Genomic DNA, 18,487 nt, shown 5'->3' with positions numbered 1-18,487 from the left:
CGTGTTAGATTCTTAAAAAAACCAGGTCTATTATTTGAATGTAACTGAAAATACTAAATTCTGCCCACTTTATAGAAGGAATGCTTTTACGTCAATCTATTGAAATAGTTGGACTTTAAAAATGGTGCATTTTGATACCTTTTATGCAACATTGAAATAATGAAACTAGGTGGATATGACTCCACGAATTTGTCCTACGATTGTCATGAACACTTTTACGCATGTTTGTGTTATATTTGATCTGTTTTAAGTGTCAACAAATTATATCTAATGACTAAGCTAAATCATAAGAGAAACATAATATTATATATTTTATTGTCCTAACTAAGATTTTTAATCCATAGTTTTGCTTGGGTTAAAGTTCATAGGATCAAGACTTCATATATGTCCCATACATAGATCATACTAGAATATCCATCACTACATAAGTAGATCTTTATTTTTAAAAGCATTGATAATTTTTATGATTTGAGAGGTCAAATATAAGAACTAGCGGTAACAAATATAATGACCTTTAAATTACACTTATACATCGACCATTTAAGTTAATATTCAAGTAAGTAGAAAATGTAAAGTATAGACAAACGAATTGGATGATTTAGAGAGATAAAATGGTATAATACTATACTTAATTATATTCATTCTCTTAAATTCATTTTGTTTCAAAATAAGAGGTTATTTTTTTATGAATGATGATACAATTTTTAACATTAATTATAATTATCACACTAAAAAAAGTTAGTTTTTTTTTTTTTTTTGTTTTTTTGTTTTTTTTTTTTTTTTTCACTCAACACATCGAGACTCTTTGACCTAACAGTAAAAACATTCGTTTGAACTTTGAACTTGTTAGCCAACTCACAGAAAAAGAAAAAACGAAGCAAGATTTCACGCGTAAAACGCTGTCGTTCTCATGTTCAACCCCCTCTCGTTCTCCGTACTCAAAGCCCTCGCCTTTGTCGAACAGAAACTGGTTTTCCCCTACACCCACACCCTTTCTGCCCTAATCTTCTTCTTCCTTTACACTCCACTTCCATTTTTATATTTTTATCAAACCCCTCAACCTCTTCACACAATTTCCCCAATTTATATCTCTTTCCAACTTTTCAATTTCAACAACCCCTACAAATTTCGTCGCCTTACTGGATTTCCTCTCTCTCTACCCCACAAAAAGAGAGGGAAAAGTAGATACTCGTATGTTATGTGATGATGATTTTTATATTCATGATGTTATCTCATTCAAAATCTGTTTCAGTAAGCAGATTTTCTTGGTAAAAGTTCCTATTCAACGCAACCAATGATCTCTAATGTGTAGATTCTGTAGATAATCATTATCTTTAGCATTTCCTCTTCAAGATCCCCCCACCATGTCCGACGAGCAACCCTCGTCGCCGATCCATTCCGACGACGAAATCAAGAACAATAACAATGCTACAAACGGCAACAACGTTGTAGTGAGGAGAGAAAGGCCGTCACGTGCATGTACTGCTCGCTCGGCTGCTCGAATTTACGAGGCTGCAGTTGCGGAAGCAGCGGTTGTGTCCACTGTTCGGAAGCAGAAGCCACGGCGGAGACCTCGGCGAGAAGTGGAGGAGGAGGAAGAAGAAGAGGAAGAGCCACCGCCTTCTCCGCCCAATCCGTACAGCGACATCATTACACCGTTGGTTAGTGAGCCCGAGTCGTCACAGTTGCCGCGGTGGGAGATTAGGTCTATGTGGGAGTTGGCCTCAGTTCTTAACTTCTTAAATGTAAAGCTTTAAACAAAAGAAAAAAAAAGAGAGACAATTTTCAAAGAAATAAGCATCAATTCTATTGATGGTGCTGTTATTGCAATGTGAAGTATTATATTCTGGTTTATGATTTGCAGGTTTTCAGGCCTCTTTTGAATATTAAAGTTGAATTCTCGGTGGAGGAGCTGGAAACTGCTCTGATTTCACCGAATAATACATTGGGTGAAGTGCATATTCCTTTATTGAAGGTTGGTATAGCATGCATACAATTGAAAGTTTAAATCTTGCAAACTGCTACTTGTACATTCTACATAAAATCCTTAATTTGCATTTGAATTTCTTGTTAACTTTGAAAACTATATGTTCTGGGCTTTGGAGAAAGAAAAAGATTACTTCTTTTCACAGATAAATGACATTATAGCTTCTTGCTTTTGTGTCTTGGTTTATTTGGTAATTTTTGAGTTGAAGGAGTATATTTACCAAATAATGTGGCAACTGGTTGTAGTTAGAATACAAAAGCATTGCAAACATCATGTGCTACTTAGTATATTATTAATGTTTCTTGTGTGCATTATGAAGGAAAAAGAAAGATCGTTATGATGTGTTTCATATCTTGTAAACATATAGTAGTTTGGCTTCATGTTTCTTCTTTTTTTTTTTTCCCATTAAGTGCTCACTTAGGAAAATTTAAGGAAAAAGTAAATGAGGGGAAATTTGTAAAAGTTAGGACTCATTGGAGAAATTCTAATTTCCCAGACTTAACTCTATTAGCTCATTCTTTATGCACAAATTTCAAAAAAATAAAGAATAAACTCATATTTAGTTTGCCAGATTAATTCATGTCATCATTAAACCTGTTAAACAACACCTTAGTGAGTTGATCAAAGGTGACATATATGGATTTGTTATATGCAGTCATTTTTGGGAGGTTGGTGATGGATAGATGTAATCAAACTTTATTTGAGTAAATGTTGATTGCATCTGTATTGGTTACAAAGACATTCCATTTAAAAGGATGAAAGAGAATGGAAGAATAATGTTTCCTCATCATGTGTTTTGTGTTTTTCATGATAAAGTGGAGGTGACAGGGTGTCAAATAAGCTACTGTCTTTGGTATATTTCAGGAATAATACCCTTTTTTTTTAAATATTTTAATGCATCCCCAAATATCTTTTTGTAAAGGTAGTGCATAGTGCATGCCTACTTGAGATATTTTGATCCATTATCATTCAAGCCTAGGTGCATCCTGTAAACTTGTGCTTCTACACTAGAGAAGTTTTTTAGGTTGCCCTGATAACTTTATTTGGCACTGTAGTTTTTCTACTCGTATGTGGTGCAGTTGAATAGAGGATTTTCAAAAGTAGTAGAAAGGTATATCTTTTAAGCTAAATATAAGATGTGATTAGGTCATGCTTGACTAGATGTAGCCCTTTAGGTGCTGTTTCTTTTTGACTTAATGTGTAAAGGACTTAATCCAGACAGCTATATAGGGCTGTTTCTTTTTGACTGGGTCAAGCCAAAAATGTGAGCTTTATCCATTCAGCAATTCTTCTTTACAAAAATACCCCTCCTCTTTCTTTACCTGTTCAGCCCTGACAAATACATTGAATTGATTAATTTGTGATTAGGTTTAGGTTTCTTGCATATGTATTAGTTATAAACAAAGGGTAAAATGGTGATGGATTTTGTTAATGGTTTAGGGTAAAATATGTGAAGTAGGTTTAGGTTTCTTGAATTTGTGATCCATTTTGTTAATGGTGATGGATTGAAACTACGAACACTTGCATATGTATTATTTATAAAAAAAAGGGTAAAATGGTCATATAGTCTCATTCAGACGGTTTATTCGGTTCAATAAAGAAAAAGACTTCAAAAAAAGAAACAACCCTAAACTTGAAAACTTGAAAAGGAAGGCAAATCTATGCATTAAGACAATTTCTTCTTGTAATGAATGATAGTACATATTCATCTCCTTCCATAAATCCTAACTTTATTATTATTTTAATGTGTTTTCCATTTAGGCAATACCTCCAGTTACTCGAATGGCATTAGGACAAAACACTTGGGTTACTGTTCTATGCCGAAAGCTAAGAGATTGGTGGCATTGGGTACTTTTGTAATTTAAGTCCAGACTCTTTTTATTTTTCCATGTGGCATTTCTAATAAATGACCACAATTTCTTTAACACTTCATTGCAGGTTTCAGAGGGGGAATTGCCTATAGTTGCAACACATGGGTAAAACTCATATTTATCATCATTCATTTAAGCTACTTCCACATGGCCTTTGTTTTCATCACTGATTTTCCAACTTTTTTGTTTTTTAGAGCCGAAATCGATACATACAACACACTTGATCCTTGTGTTCGTGTGGTCATACTAAAAGCCTTATGTGATATTCGTGTCGAGGTAACATTTGCCTTTTCAAACCAACATTGATTGCAAAAAAACAAAATGTAGGTTTTTTCTGTTTGCATATACGTTTTCATAATGAAAATATTAATTCATTTTTTGTTTTTTTCAGCAAGATGATATTCGAAGCTATATAGATGACTCTATAAAACATGGTGTCCCACTTTCTGCATTTCGTAAAGAGCGTACAGGTGGCGATTCTCATGGAGTTTCTTACTGGTATGAAGATGATCCTATCATCGGACAGAGGCTGTATCGTGAAATTAGAAAAGTCGAGGTGAAGAAAGGGAAGGGCAAAAACGTCCAATCCATTCCTTCATACCAATGGGAAACCGTTTCAACTAATTTGGACGAGTTTCAAGACGTTTCTGTAAGTTTCATGATTTCTTTCTTTCCAATATTATCCATCTTCCTTGAAATCATGTTTTTCTTTTGTGGTCAACAGGAGAAACTATTTTCTAGCAAAAACAGAACGGAAGCTTCACTCGGGAAGAAACTAAAGAATGACATGCTTCCCGAGATTGAGAAGGTGCAGAAGGTAATTCACATTCCATTCCGTTCGTTTGTGATTCCGTTCCATTCCAACCAAATTTATTGATTTTTTGTTCTTGTGAAGAGGAAAGAGAAACTGCTAAAGAAACAACACAGACAAGCACTTCTCCTGGATGGTATGATTGTGGATGGACTGGGTCCCGGCCGATCCCTTCGTGGTAGAAAACAAGTCTCCTACACCTTTGGTAAGACTTAATACCAATTTTATATTTTTATTTTTCATACGCATGGCATGGTGTTTTAAATTAATATATTTTTTTAGATGATTATGACCGATCAATCAACGAGGCCATCAAGATAACCAAGTAAGTAATCAACTTTTTTAACTTATATTTTAAATCATATAGTTCTCTCTAAAGCCACGTGTCACATTTCTATTGGTTCATTTTTTTCAGAAGGAAGCAACCTTCTCCGGAACATACTGTAAGAAGAGAAGGTTTGAGACACTCACATGATGCTTCCCAAAACGGTAGATGGGGTCCACCCGCAGCCCCTACACATAATTCCACATTTACCCCTCCATCGCCCGATTCTCTAAACGATGTCGGAAGTGATTCCGATCATAAATCCGAACAACTGGACCGCAGGTAGGTATATTCTTTCGACTTTTCCTTTTCTAAATAAAGTCCATGGCTAAAATCGTCATTTTACATTTTTAGTAACCGGAGGAGAGAGAGGCCTCAACGGTACTCCGCACATGAGTTTGTTGAAGCGGACATGGATACAGATTATGATGAAGAAGACGATGATGATGATGATATAGTTGGTGAAGCTGTGTACGATGAAGAATATTTAAAGAGACGAAAAGAAAGGAGGAAGGTGTCAAGTAGTTCAGAAGGAGATGAAGAGTATCGATGGGATGGTGATAATAATGAGGAAGATGAAGAAGATGAAGATGAAGGAGACGATTCTTTAAATGAAAGTGAAGAAGAAGAAGACAGTGATGATGATAGCCCAAAAAGATACAAGAAATTACCCCGGACCAGGCGAGGAACAAAGTTGAGATCGGTCAATGAATCCAAGTCGGGCCCCAGACGCAGCAGACGCTCCACCCGCAACCGTATCGATTACAAACAATACGAGTTTTCCGATACGGAACCGGAACCGGAATCAGCAAAGCCGGAGACTTCCGAGAGCTCCGATAAACACTCGGAATCCAGCGAAGACAAATCCGGGTTCTCAATGGGAAGCAGTGATGATAATGACACTGAAGGTGAGAACAATGATCATGATCATGATCATGAAGAGATGAAGATAGAGGAACAAGAACCCATGATTCAAGAACATGAAAAGATCCAACACCAACAGGAAGAGGAAGAACCCATCAAGTTAGATAGTCCGGTTGAAGATGAATTTGAGAATGGTGCTAGAAAAAGAAGGTTTCTTGATTTAAATGAGCTTGCACCAGGTTCTGGTTTTGAAGATGGTTCCATTAAGGATGATGATACAGATAACTTCTAGATTTGTGAGTCAATTTTTAAGCAACTCGGTGAGTCAAACTCATTTTTCAGTCGGTGTAATGTTTAGTAAGAATCGTCATAACTTATAATATAGACCATCTCTCAGGATTTCAGTTGTAGAAGCTAAATTGTACCATTTGTTGTGCTTAAAATATCAACCCCAAAAGCTACTAATTTCTTATTTCCTACATTTTGTATGGAAAAAATTTGATTCTGTATGTGTCTACTGTAAGTTACAAAGACCCTAGCTATGGTCATCTCATGTTACAACATTCTGGTCGTCCAAGAAGCTGTAATTTGTTCCACAAGCATAGCATTTGTCTTGGAGATTGATAATGTGCTGTATAATAATCTTCGATGCAACCAAACTGGCAATACTTCAAACTATGAACGTAATCAACCGGATTCTTTTTGTTGAATTGCTCAACCCACATTCCCATGCTCACATCTTCCATCTTAAACAACTGTTTCCAAAACCAAACCATGGTTAATTTAGTTCAACCCACTTAAAACACATGTCAACAACAAGAACCAAAGTTGGACCTCACCTTCAATTTATGCTTCTCGAATTCCGATGCTATGAACTCGGCAATATCCGATGATATAACATAGCCCGGACCGTTTGCGTATGGTGGATAATCTTCTCCCGGCCATTCCTGTATACAAAATTATTGACATCAGTGTCGGTGTCTTCTTCTGACATCCAATACAGTACAAGATGTACCTCATATGTTACGGCCCATTTCCCATAGCGTAAAGGTTGATGATAGTAATTGATGTTTCCCACATATATGCTTTTGCCATCGCTTACTTTGTTTGCCTCGTTTAAAACAATGTCGACTCTAACAAACGTGTCATCATCACATTTCATGATATACTTTGCGGAAGCCGTATGAACCTAAATCAAATCATGCTACAAAAAGTTAGTACCCTTTGTATAAAGATTCCATCTTTTGTGATTCAAAACTCACACCGTATTCGCATATTGCAACGGTTTTCAAAACAACGAGGTCGTAATGATCCATGTAAGGTACAATGACGATATCGCCAAAGAAGTCGGCTTCTTTCTTTAACTCGACATTCACTGCCTTTCTTGCGTGCTGTACATGTTATATAAGGTCAAAATAGTAATTTTACACATTGTGGCGTAAATTGTTAATGTCATTTACTTACGAGTGCCACAAAGAAACGAGCAACGACATGAGAAGACTTGATGAGATCATGTTGCATCCATGACTTCCTAACCGCCATTCGCTCGGCGAAATGATTTCCTGATGAAAGAATTCCAATAAACAGATCGATGGGCCCGCTTGGATGAGGTGGTGCCTTCCATTTTTGGGACATCTCAAGGTGTTTTTGGGGCGTGAAACTTGGATGTGCAGAAGGAAGAGAGGCAGCAAGTATTATGTGGACATCAATGTCACCTTTCAAAGCCAAACCCGTAGCATCCTCCAATGCAAATCCCTATGTCAATAGGAGACTGCATTTGTTACATGGGACAAGACAGTCTTGATAAGACAATACAAAACATGTTTGGACAAGGCTATACCGAACAATCTTTCTAGGACTATTTTAAATAACTTATGATGAGAGCATTCATGTCTTTTGCATGAGCATCGAGCCCTTATTCTATCTTTTTTTTTTGTCCAATTACAATCTCGGTCTAAGTCTAATACATACCAAATATAACATGTGTTGATGCACTTACTGTTCGATAAGGAAATGAAGTGATGTGTCTGCCATCAACATTGACATGATAACCCTCTAAACCCGCGCTAAGAGTGAGGACAAATAGCTTCCCTTCAACAAAGGGAAAGGGCCAGTCAAAAGCCACCTTGGTTCGGCCTATCACTCTCTTCAACCACCAACTTGCTTTTGAATCTTCGAGGTGACCATCATCATCACGAACCCACTTCTCGCATTTCACCTTACCATCAACTAAAAAGAAACATGGAATAACAGGAAACCTTTTTATTTTCAAAATTCGATTATTTTGGTCTTAAATTATCATAAATCACGACTTCATGTCATAGTAACAAGTTTAGATGCATGCATAGTAAATAATAGTCAATGTCATGTCAACGGTACCACATAAACAAAGGTTCTTTCCAAAGAAGAAAATGACACCAAGAGGTCCATTTTCATTAAATTCACTCATAAATACCATCAAAACACTTGCTACCTTCATCCTAAGTTTCTTTTTTATGATGCTACGAAATAACTATACCTTTTACTTTAGTGAAGTTTCTATACACGATCAAAAAACATGATATAATTTAAGTTTTTCAATGAGATTATCCTATTTCTTAACCTAATATTTCAATCGAACTTTGGGACCAAAGGAGCATTAAGGTTGAAGCCAACATCAAAAAATAAAGTTCATTTGCTAGTGGACCATTAAATTGAAAAGCTACTTGTGGACCATTGAAATGACACCGGCTTTTGAAATATATTCTATTATTATTACTGGATGGGCAAAAGCATTTTTTAGGTAAAAAGGAAACGAATTGTATGATTTACAAATCATCCACGTGTATATATCTCCTAAAATTGTCTTATTTTAAATTATTATTAGATCAATTTTAGTAACAGTTTATACTCATAAGTTGTATATTACTAATGAAATCAAAACAAAAAGGTGAACTTTAGTCGATTCAAATGGACTCTTTTGGCAATTCTTATAAATTAAAAAAAAATTATTTTGACATGTCACCAAACATGCTTGACACGTGGACGCACACGTTGACATGACTAGACAACTTGTAGAAATTTATCAAATGACAATTCATTCATTCATGGGAACAGAGTTTCTAAGCATTGGCCTACTTCTAAATAAAAGCTCCATAGTTCATACATTTTGGTGTTGTTTTCTTCTTTTAATATAATTTAACAATCTTAATGAAGATAATATTTAAATATTTAATTCGACATATAAGATTATAACTCTTAATTAAATATGTGACTTACCAGTCTCTTCTTCAACCCTAGACTTCCATCCCTCGCATCGATGAGCAATTCCCCATTGCATTCTGTAACAAGTGTTCTGTTCAATCACAGGTTTTCCACTCCAATCACCCTTCAATCGAGGATTAAAATGCAAAATTCTTGGTGGGTCTTCCCCATCAACAGTTTTCAAACCCTGCAACTCCATCATAAACTGTGAAACCTCACCCTGTTTCAACAATGAGATCTTTGGGTCTAGTTCAAAATGAGCCTTTCTAGGTTTCCCGACAAGAGTTATATGTGAACCCAATGTCATCCCACAAGGAAGCACGATAATGTTTCCCTTGTTTTGGAAACCAGAACCTGATAGCGTAATCGAACCAGGGCAAGTCTCCATAGTTTGGTTTTTGATACCTTCTGTTATGTTGTTTTTCGATGGTGATTCAACTTCTTCCCAGAAACTCTTCCCTACGAGAAAAGCTTCTTTTGCAGATGTTTGAATTCCCCCAAATCCAGGTGTAGTGTTTACAAAGTCGACGTCAAATTTCAAGTTTGATAAAGCTTTGAATTCGCGGATTTTTCCAACACGCCTAGGATTTGATGGAGCATAATGGGGGACTTTCAGAGGTCGAATTGGGGATTCTTCTTCACTGTCTAAGACTAACGATTCCTTAGACAATCCGTCGGTGAAGAACAAGGTATTTCTAGAACTTTGTTCTGCATCTTTTTCTTGAGTAACTGATTTCAACAGGAAGGGTACTTCGAAATTGACCATGAGCAGCAGATACAAAATCCCTACGCCGATCAGAAATTGAATCCATCTTTTCTGTCTGAAAGACATGAACCCGTCTAATTTAGTCCGTTTCATGGTTAATCTCTTTAATTATCCAACTAAACAAGAACAAGAACAAGAACAGACTCAGAAGTCGGAAAAAAAAAACCAACCGTGGTGTGAATTATCGTGGATCATGAGAAGGAAACAAGTTCCGATTGATTTTGTATAGCTCTTGGCTCTCAGAATTGAACATGAAACATCAGACACGTTTGGAGAGAGTGTTGCAGAGAGAGACGAAGGGTTATGCGGTGGAAGGGGAGGTAGAGTTTTACATGGAGACGTGGAACTTGGAAGTGTGTATAGAAAAAGAAGCTTTCGCAGGCGGTGGCCGGTGGCCTCTACCTGAAACCAAACAGAAATTGAAATAATTATCCAAAAATTCAAATTATGTGTACAAGTTAATCTTTTATATCATAGTTATCTATCACACTGACAACTCTAATATGATAGAGTCGTTAAAATTAAACTTTTGATTTTAGTACTTATTCTCAATTAAAAGATCATATTTTGTTCTGATGTAGCATATTATATTTATTTTAGACTTTAACAAAATAATCTTATAGTAATCATGAATAAGAATAACCACAATAATTGCGAATAAGCCTGCGAATTCGCGGTAACATTTTTTCATATACCGATAAACTTAACTTTTGTGAATAATAGCGTTTTTTTTTTCCAAAATATATACAAGTACAATACATTTGTAATATATGATTTCAAGCATAAGGGAAGTCCGAAACCTAAACAAGTCCCATGAAACTAGTAAACACTAGTTTTTCCATCAAGCGTACACTAACGTACCTTGAGGGTAGAACTTTTCACCCCTCAATCTCCGAAGACCGCCACCTTGTTTTAAAGCTTGTTCCTAAGAACTATCCATTGGTTTTGAAACGTTCCATTAACTAAACAACTATTTGTTGTTACGTGATTTTAGTGTCCCCATAGCATTTTGTGTAATTGGAACCTACATGTGAGCTAAAGGACTTCGTAATTTGTACTTTAATATATTTTTGAGTATGTGCGGAGTATACACATGCATAAGATCGAATTGGAAGCCGATTCGACGACAAGTCGGGCGTCTGGGGAAGCACCCCCATGTTCGGGGTTTCTAAAGAGGCAGGGGGGACCTAGGGTGACACCGACAACCCCTGACTTTTCTGGCCGCAGTGGAAAAATTTTCGAAAAATTTATTTTTTTTACTACCGTGCAACCCCTGACTTTCCCGTACAACCCCTACTGTGAAATCCTGTGTCCGCCTCTGTAAAGGGGCAGCGTCCCTAGCGGGGTCCAAGGGGCAGAGCCCCTAGCTGGGTAAAACTAACTAAGATCGTCAGTTTTAGAAACCATTGATTTCCTCATTAATTCCGCATTCTCTTAACTTGTTTCTAAAGGAACCCATGACGACCAACCCTAAGACGAAACCATACATATCATTTTCTATATAAAAACGACTCTCCTTTTAAGGAGAAGATATCACTTTTTAGCTCTCGTTTTTCTTAATACGAACTCAGAATTCTCTAGCAATTTGGCTTACGTTTTTTCGTGCCTAGATTCGTAAGTATCCCCATGCGATTATCCTCGGCTGAATTTCTTGTAACCCGGACATAAGGTAGAAATATCAATTTGAAAAGTGTTTACACGATCCAAGGGGTATGAAGATCTCCACTATAAACCCTACCCAATTTCTAACACTATTTTGTGAAGGAAGATACCATCCCAATAGTTTCTTAAATGGAGTCTAGAGAGTAATATAATCCTTAGCGATGCAATTTATACTTTATGATGCACAATCCAAGTAAATTTTTTTCTTTCCAACGACATTTATTCACAAACAAGTGTCTTATGCAATATATGTAAAGCAATGGAGTAAAGTCATAATCTTTACCATTAACAAATCAAACATATTTCATTTTATAAACATAATTAATAACACATAAAATACTCTAGCATATGTCTTATGTTGGTTAAAACATCACCAAGTTATTGTAAAAACATTTGAATTCACTAAATGGAAGCTACAAGGCACATAAGTACTAAAAGTTTGGATATGTAAATGGGTCAAATTGTCGCTTAAAAGCTGAAAGTGAACACCCTCTCAATAATAGGATATATACCCGAACTCTCTCTCTCTATCTTGCTCTCTCTCTCTCTATATATATATATATATATATATATATATATATATATATATATATATATATATATATATATATATCCCGGTGACCGAACCATATATATAAATCCCGATAGCAAAGCGAAGCGCTGCCGAAATCGCCAGTCACCCACATTTATCAAGTGAGTGCATAGTTATTTTCAGCTTACACATAAATATGAAGTATCTATTAAATGCTATATGTGTTTGTTATCTGTGTACTTGGTATTTGTGTTATAATATGATACGATTTTATTTATATAAAATACTTTATCATATTGGGTAGTAAAAGGTTTTTGGAAAAAAATAGAATAACGGGTTGGGTAGGGTTTTTGGGAAAATAAAATAATGGTGAGGGGTCACACATTTTATTACCGGGGCCAGTCATCTAACAAAGTATATGTGGCGACCACTAACTATTCTAGGTAGTGCGGTGGAACACCAGAATTGAAGGTGGTGTTAATGATCATACTTTTCAGGAAAAAAGGAAAGTTGTTCATTCGGGTACTCTACCCATCCCCCCAGGGTTGCCTTATCGACATATATTGCTACGGGATCCCCAAAGTAGTATTGTCTACTGACATAGAATCTTAGGATATGTCTCTTGGGTTTAGCATTTAAGGTCAGAGAGTGAGAATAACAAAAATGGATAACTGGGATTATTTGTTTAGGTGCAAAATATATATAATACAATATTGTGGATTGAAAACCCTATGTGCTCACCAGGTTTCCCAACCTAAACCACCCAATTTCTTTGTATCACATGTAAGGGTTTGAAGGTACATTATGCTGAGAGATTCAAGGAGTTTTAGGCCCTTAGTATAAGTTAATGTAAGGTCTGTAATATTTTTGTTATGCTTATGTTTCTGTATTGACGATGACATCCCGAAGTTATTAATGAAACACATTTCTTTGGAAATGTTTGGTAATAATATATTATCACTTTATTGGGAACAAATTCCGCATTATAATTATTTAAAAAGGATACTCTGAAATGAAATAAGAAAATTTAAATCGGTCTTTTCTGGTTGTGAAAATTGAGGATGTCATAGTTGGTATCAGAGCATTAGATAAAGCGGACTTGGAATTTTAGGGATTTTGTAGACTTAAACTTAGAATCCTAGGCAATGATTGTGAGGAGTCTATTTATTATATTTAGGTAGTTTACCTAAACTAACACAAGCACTAGAATACTTTAGGATAAATTCCTAAATTACTATCATATGCTAAATGACTTATGTTATAACATGCTTTAGGATACCTGCCTAGGATGCTATTAATAGAATGGATCTTAAGTTAGTTGCCGTCCAGATCTAGAAAATTATGCGTTCAAAAAATATAAATAATAGAACTGACATGAAATTTTTGGGAATGATGTGGAGGATGTAAGCGTCAAAACATAACTAAAACCTCCCTTATCATAATAAAATCGCCTCTCGGTACACTAAACACATGCTTTGGTGTAGAGAACGTCATAGTGATCACAAGGAGCAGAAGTGTCGTCAATAATGAAGGAGGTCAACTCCTAGGCATAAAAAATCAAATAATAATAACCAATTTCCCCGACAACGACACCAAAACTTGGTGGGATGTCAAGTCCACCAAGCGAATTACACCCTTTGTTTGCAAATAAAACGTAATATAATGGTAAAAAGGGGTATCGATCCTCGAGGAAATGGTTGTATTCAGTCACCAATGCAATCCAATAGAACTAGTGTAATAAAACTAACTAACTATAATTAAACTAAAGAGGGGGGGGGGGGGGTTGTGATTGCTTGAAAAATAAAAGACTGTAACACCTGTTCCAAGTATTATTTAATTTATCTAATTTTTAGGGTTTTGTGCATGGACTCGGCGAGTTGGGGAGCTCCAACTCATCGAGTAGAGATCGTTAGGAGGACACGGATTTTAAATCCTAATCGACGAGTCGGAAGGCCCCGACTCGACGAGTAGGCGCTGTAAAGGAAAACCCTAATTTTTAGGGTTTTCACCCTATTTAAAGAACATAATCCGCCTCTTGTGGCCTCCCTTACCACTTCATTAGCCAGAGAAAACCCTAGTTGAACCTTGCACCTTCTTGAGTGAGAGAGAGAGAGAGAGAGAGAGCTTTTGTGAGTAATTTTGGTGTGGTTGTGAAGGATTTTGGAGCTTGAAGAAGAACGAGCAAGGAGAGAAGCAGTAGATCCGACATCTACTATGTATTGGCAACCATCTTGAGACAGTTGAGTTGGAGTCGTGCGTGGGAATTATCCGATCTTAGCTTGTCAGTTCAACATTCGAGAGGTGAGTCTCCTCACCATACCAATGGTTCTAAGGCACCAAGGCCGACCCATTATTTGTATGTGACATGCTAGTTGGTTATGTGATATGTGTATGCTAGTTGAGATTGTAGTACTTGCATGAAAGACCTCGGGGGGTTCCCGAGGCACTTGGGTGTAAGACCTTGGAGGGTTTTCATGGCATCCTTAGCAAAGACCTCGGGGGGTTCCCGATGCACTTGGGTGTAAGACCTTGGAGGGTTTCCATGGCATCCCTGGGCTAAGACCATGTGGGGGTTCCCATGGCTCCCAGAGTAAGACCCTGGAGGGTTTTCAGGGCATCCTGATATGTTTGCATGTCTGGTTTGTATGGTAGTGGGCTAAGACCATGTGGGGGGCACCCGGAGTAAGACCCTGGAGAGTTTCCAGGGCATCCCTATATGTTGTATGCATGGCTTATGTGGTATATGTAGCTTTTGTAGCTAATACGATATGTGTTTATGTGGATTGTGTGTGGGGTATGCTCTGGGGAACTCACTAAGCATTAGCTTACAGTTTGTGGATTTGTTTCAGGTACATCTGACCCTAAGGGTAAGGGCAAGGCTTGATGACGCGGCGTGCACTCTCTCTCAGGTGTTTTATGGGACACTATGATGATTTGAAATAAAATTGTATTTGATATGAATTTTGAAAACAATTGTATTTGGGATTTCATGGTTTGTGGAAAGTATTTTGGTTAAACAAAAATGAAAATTTTCTTTTGAAAATTGGGTCGTTACAAGTTGGTATCAAAGCCTTGGTTTGAAGGATTCGGGCACACTCTCGGGTGTGTCGGGACTCAAACTAAGGAAATGGTAAAAATTGTTTTAAAAAAAAATTTAAAACTTTTAAAGAATGGAAAAGAGGAGAGTGCAACGCGCGTGATCGGCTGAGCCAAGTAAGTAGTTCCCCAATATGTTAGGCATGTTATACTGATATTTGAGTATGATAATCGTATGGATCTTGCTATGTGTATGCTTTTAATATTGTATACGGTTAGGAGATTATAGCCTTAGAATGATTGATTTGGCCTTATTTCCCGTTCCTCGTTTGGTTGTGGTCCTAGGGTAGATCTCTTATTCGAAAGTCTATTTGATCCTTTTCTGTGTATAATTTGCATGCATAAAGGCAACCTGTTATGATTGGTCTGATTGATGTGTTGGATTAATGTCTAAGTCCATAACTATAATTGGTAAGACTTGACCCGACCCGACATGGTCCATTTGGGTTGCATGGCATCATGCATTTGGATAGACTATAATGAGAGAAATAACACTTAAGGTTGGTTAATATATTATAAGTTCTAATATATTAATAAGGTTATTTAATTAGTATTGATCAAGAATTAATTTGGAATTAATTAAGTGATCAAAAGGAGACTAATTAAATATATGGGTTGATTGTGTAAATCATTCATTCTTATATATGTGGGCTTGTGATCCAAGATTCCTTATGTTGGACTAAGTCCATGGGGTGACCCATGGATACTCCATGGAGGTTAAAATCCATGGAGCATAAGGAATGGGTAAAGTTATGAGTTACATGGTGTAACCCTAATATCCACCATATAAAAGAATCCCATGGCTCAAGAAATCGTGCACTAATGTGTGAATATGAGGGCTAGACGATTTCAAGGAGTGTTCCATTTCTCTCAAGTCATTCCATGTGCATTTGGTGTTGTGTGAACCATTTGAGGTGTCATACTTGGGGCACTAGGCACTCAAGCTTCATGGAGACAAGCTACATCAAACAAAGGTATGTATTCTATCCATTTGATTACCCAAGTATCAAGTATTGTATGCTAGATAGGGTAATACCTTGGAAAGTTCATAATTGCATGTATAATAGAGAAAACATAGATCCAAGGTATTTAGGGTTGCATGTACACTTAGGAGTGTTAGAATGCGCAAAACCCATCAGTAGTATCAGAGCCAAGGCTTGTTTTCTTGTTATACTTGCAAAATTAGCTGAAAAATCGAATTGTATTAGTTTAAAAGTTATGCTAATTACTTGAAAAATTTGATGTGAATTATCTTTGTTCATATGAGTTTATTAGATTAATAGAAAAGTTAATTGATTATGTGTTTTCAATCCATTTTAATCTAAGAGTTGATTCTAAAATGTGTTTTTGTAACTTGTCCTCAAGTTATATGAAAAGTCACATTTAAGTTTCATAAAACTCATAAAAAGTTGGCAATGGTTACAAAAATGAAGAGTCTTGTCCTCATTAAATGGTTTTATGACTCCATAACTTGTCCTCAAGTTATGGAGGTTCAAGAGTCACTTCATTAAATGATAAAATGTGTAACCTTAATTAGTTCCATAAGTTACAAAAATAAAGAAAAGTTACATTCTTTTATTAGTTTAAAGTCTTCCATAACTTGTCCTCAAGTTATGGAACTTGAAGAGTTTTTTTTTAATTAAAACTACTTTAAACACATAAGTTATGGAATTAATTAGTTTTGAATATTTTCAAAACTTGCCCTCAAGTTTTGGAATTTGTAAAGTTTTCCCCATGAATACTTTAATTCCAAGTTAGCCCTTAGAATTTTAAAAGTTAAAATTCAACCCTTATACTTTATAGTATTATAAGTTAATAATAAGTATATGTATAAGAGCAAGTCAGTTTTACCGTTAGTAGGCCTCATTCACGAAGCCGGTCTATAAGGGGGGTATAAGGTTACTGCCTATAAAATGGCAGTTTAATGGGTGTCCACTCTCACCCACCGCTTCCTTGACTGGTGGAGGGTCGTTAGCCGAACGGGTAGGACAAGGACTATAATTCTCCCTTCATTAAAAATATTAATGATAAATACTAAGTAACTAAACACTTATAAATTCCCAATCTTAGTTACTTAGGAAAATGTGAATAAGGTGCTAATCCATGAAAGTACACTTTGCACTTTGTTTAAGTCGGTTAGTGGAGCGTGTGTGGTTAACCGACACACTAACTCGTATTTAACAAGGTAGGCAAAGGGTAACTTAATATTTATCATAGTATCGATGGAGCGTGTGTGGTTAACCGGCACATCGATTGAGGGGTAAACACTTAAGGGTACCAAGTATATTTGCATGGTTACTTCACACCTTGTTTTGTGATCCTCGGCATCCCAGTCACAAAACCTGAAGGGTATACTCAAGATTGAAACATGCCATTGAAAAGTTCAATGAATCTCAAAAGATCTAGGAGTTTCAAATCCAATTAAAAAAAACCTAATTACATTATTTCGTTTTTCATGGTGGAAATTGGTAAATCGTCATTTACCTACCTTCAACTATTTTATAACTCGGATTACGGCATCCCTCTTCCAGTTATAAATAGGTTGTTGGATCCTAGCCTTAATATTTCATATTGGGTGTTATATTAAGGACTTTAGATCAACTATCTTGAATATCTCCCAAAAGATGTCTAGTTCAGACATCTATGATCTTCCCAAATCTCTTGGAACTTTACTTCCTCCACCTCCTCCAATTATTCTCCCTAACCCACAAGTTCAAGGTCACTCAAGCCCTAATGGCAAGCAAGGTCTATGTGTGATCACATCTTAGAGATGAAGTCACATATTGACAAGATGGGAGAGTTGGGTGTCAAAGTCTTGAGAAAGTTGGATGTTCAATCACTTTCTAAGTCACATAGTGAGTTCCTTTGGGACTACTATGAAACAGACTATGACATGAACCTTAATGATCATATCTATTTGCTTGGTGCTGCTGAATCAGCAATGATTTGGAACGATAGTAAAGCAAATTTGATTAGAAGATCAACTTCCCGAAAACTTTATGGACAGTGACAATGGTGACACTGGAAATCCAGAAAAAGCATTCTCTTCCCAATGTAAAGGGATTGGCCATAGTCAACCCGATTGACCAAATGGTAAAGAGAAAGACTAAGTCTGAGATAGTCCCATTACCAAAGGGTCCATATGTTTATTTTGCCAAAGGAAGGGGCGTTGATTGCAAAGCTGCCAAATTTACCTAAGGATGTTGAAGTCAAACTCTACATCAGGTAGAGCCCATTATCTAACTCTGTTAAGTTCTATTCTGAGATCCTCATTACATGATGTGACTGGGTCACATGTTGATGTTTTAAGAACCAAAGAATATAGAGAAA

The 18,487-nt window shown here is 36.4% G+C and overlaps 2 protein-coding genes across 3 annotated transcripts; one reads left to right on the top strand and one right to left on the bottom strand.

Annotated features, from left to right (window-relative positions):
* Positions 1-893: 893 nt before the first annotated feature.
* LOC145115240 (DDT domain-containing protein DDR4-like) lies at positions 894-6,330 on the top strand. The gene is made up of 11 exons (XM_079051489.1): positions 894-1,745; positions 1,865-1,975; positions 3,749-3,835; positions 3,926-3,963; positions 4,053-4,134; positions 4,250-4,507; positions 4,583-4,675; positions 4,754-4,874; positions 4,952-4,994; positions 5,085-5,276; positions 5,349-6,330. The coding sequence occupies exons 1-11, from the start codon at positions 1,365-1,367 to the stop codon at positions 6,148-6,150; spliced, it is 2,208 nt and encodes a 735-aa protein (XP_078907615.1). The 5' UTR covers positions 894-1,364; the 3' UTR covers positions 6,151-6,330.
* A 9-nt stretch (positions 6,331-6,339) lies between these two features.
* Positions 6,340-10,346, bottom strand: LOC145115241 (hydroxyproline O-galactosyltransferase GALT6-like). Of its 2 annotated transcripts, XM_079051491.1 has the most exons (8): positions 10,038-10,345; positions 9,117-9,922; positions 7,858-8,087; positions 7,323-7,613; positions 7,121-7,249; positions 6,874-7,047; positions 6,698-6,805; positions 6,340-6,613 (listed from the first exon to the last, which is right to left on the bottom strand). In XM_079051491.1, exons 2-8 carry the CDS (start codon positions 9,865-9,867, stop codon positions 6,404-6,406), a joined length of 1,893 nt encoding a protein of 630 aa, XP_078907617.1. In that variant the 5' UTR covers positions 9,868-9,922; positions 10,038-10,345; the 3' UTR covers positions 6,340-6,403. The 2 variants fall into 2 exon arrangements, with proteins under 2 accessions (XP_078907617.1, XP_078907616.1); XM_079051490.1 differs by having other exon boundaries at positions 9,117-10,346.
* Between the last annotated feature and the right edge of the window lie 8,141 nt (positions 10,347-18,487).

This window comes from Lactuca virosa, chromosome 5 (assembly GCF_052849685.1).
Source record: "Lactuca virosa cultivar CGN04683 chromosome 5, Lactuca_virosa_CGN04683_v6, whole genome shotgun sequence".
NCBI lineage: Eukaryota > Viridiplantae > Streptophyta > Magnoliopsida > Asterales > Asteraceae > Lactuca > Lactuca virosa.
The sequence above is the reverse complement of the archived record's forward strand: the minus strand, read 5'-3'. Positions and strand labels throughout refer to the sequence as shown.

Excerpts from the sequence above, each read along its gene's own strand:
- LOC145115241 (XM_079051490.1), bottom strand. The coding sequence starts at position 9,960 with ATGAAACGGACTAAATTAGACGGGTTCATGTCTTTCAGACAGAAAAGA. Across the intron at positions 7,048-7,120 it reads TTGCAATATGCGAATACGGT|GTTCATACGGCTTCCGCAAA; the intron begins GTGAGTTTTGAA and ends GATTTGATTTAG. Across the intron at positions 6,614-6,697 it reads TCGAGAAGCATAAATTGAAG|TTGTTTAAGATGGAAGATGT; the intron begins GTGAGGTCCAAC and ends TTTTGGAAACAG.
- LOC145115240 (XM_079051489.1), top strand. The coding sequence starts at position 1,365 with ATGTCCGACGAGCAACCCTCGTCGCCGATCCATTCCGACGACGAAATC. Across the intron at positions 3,964-4,052 it reads CCTATAGTTGCAACACATGG|AGCCGAAATCGATACATACA; the intron begins GTAAAACTCATA and ends TTTGTTTTTTAG. Across the intron at positions 5,277-5,348 it reads TCCGAACAACTGGACCGCAG|TAACCGGAGGAGAGAGAGGC; the intron begins GTAGGTATATTC and ends TTACATTTTTAG.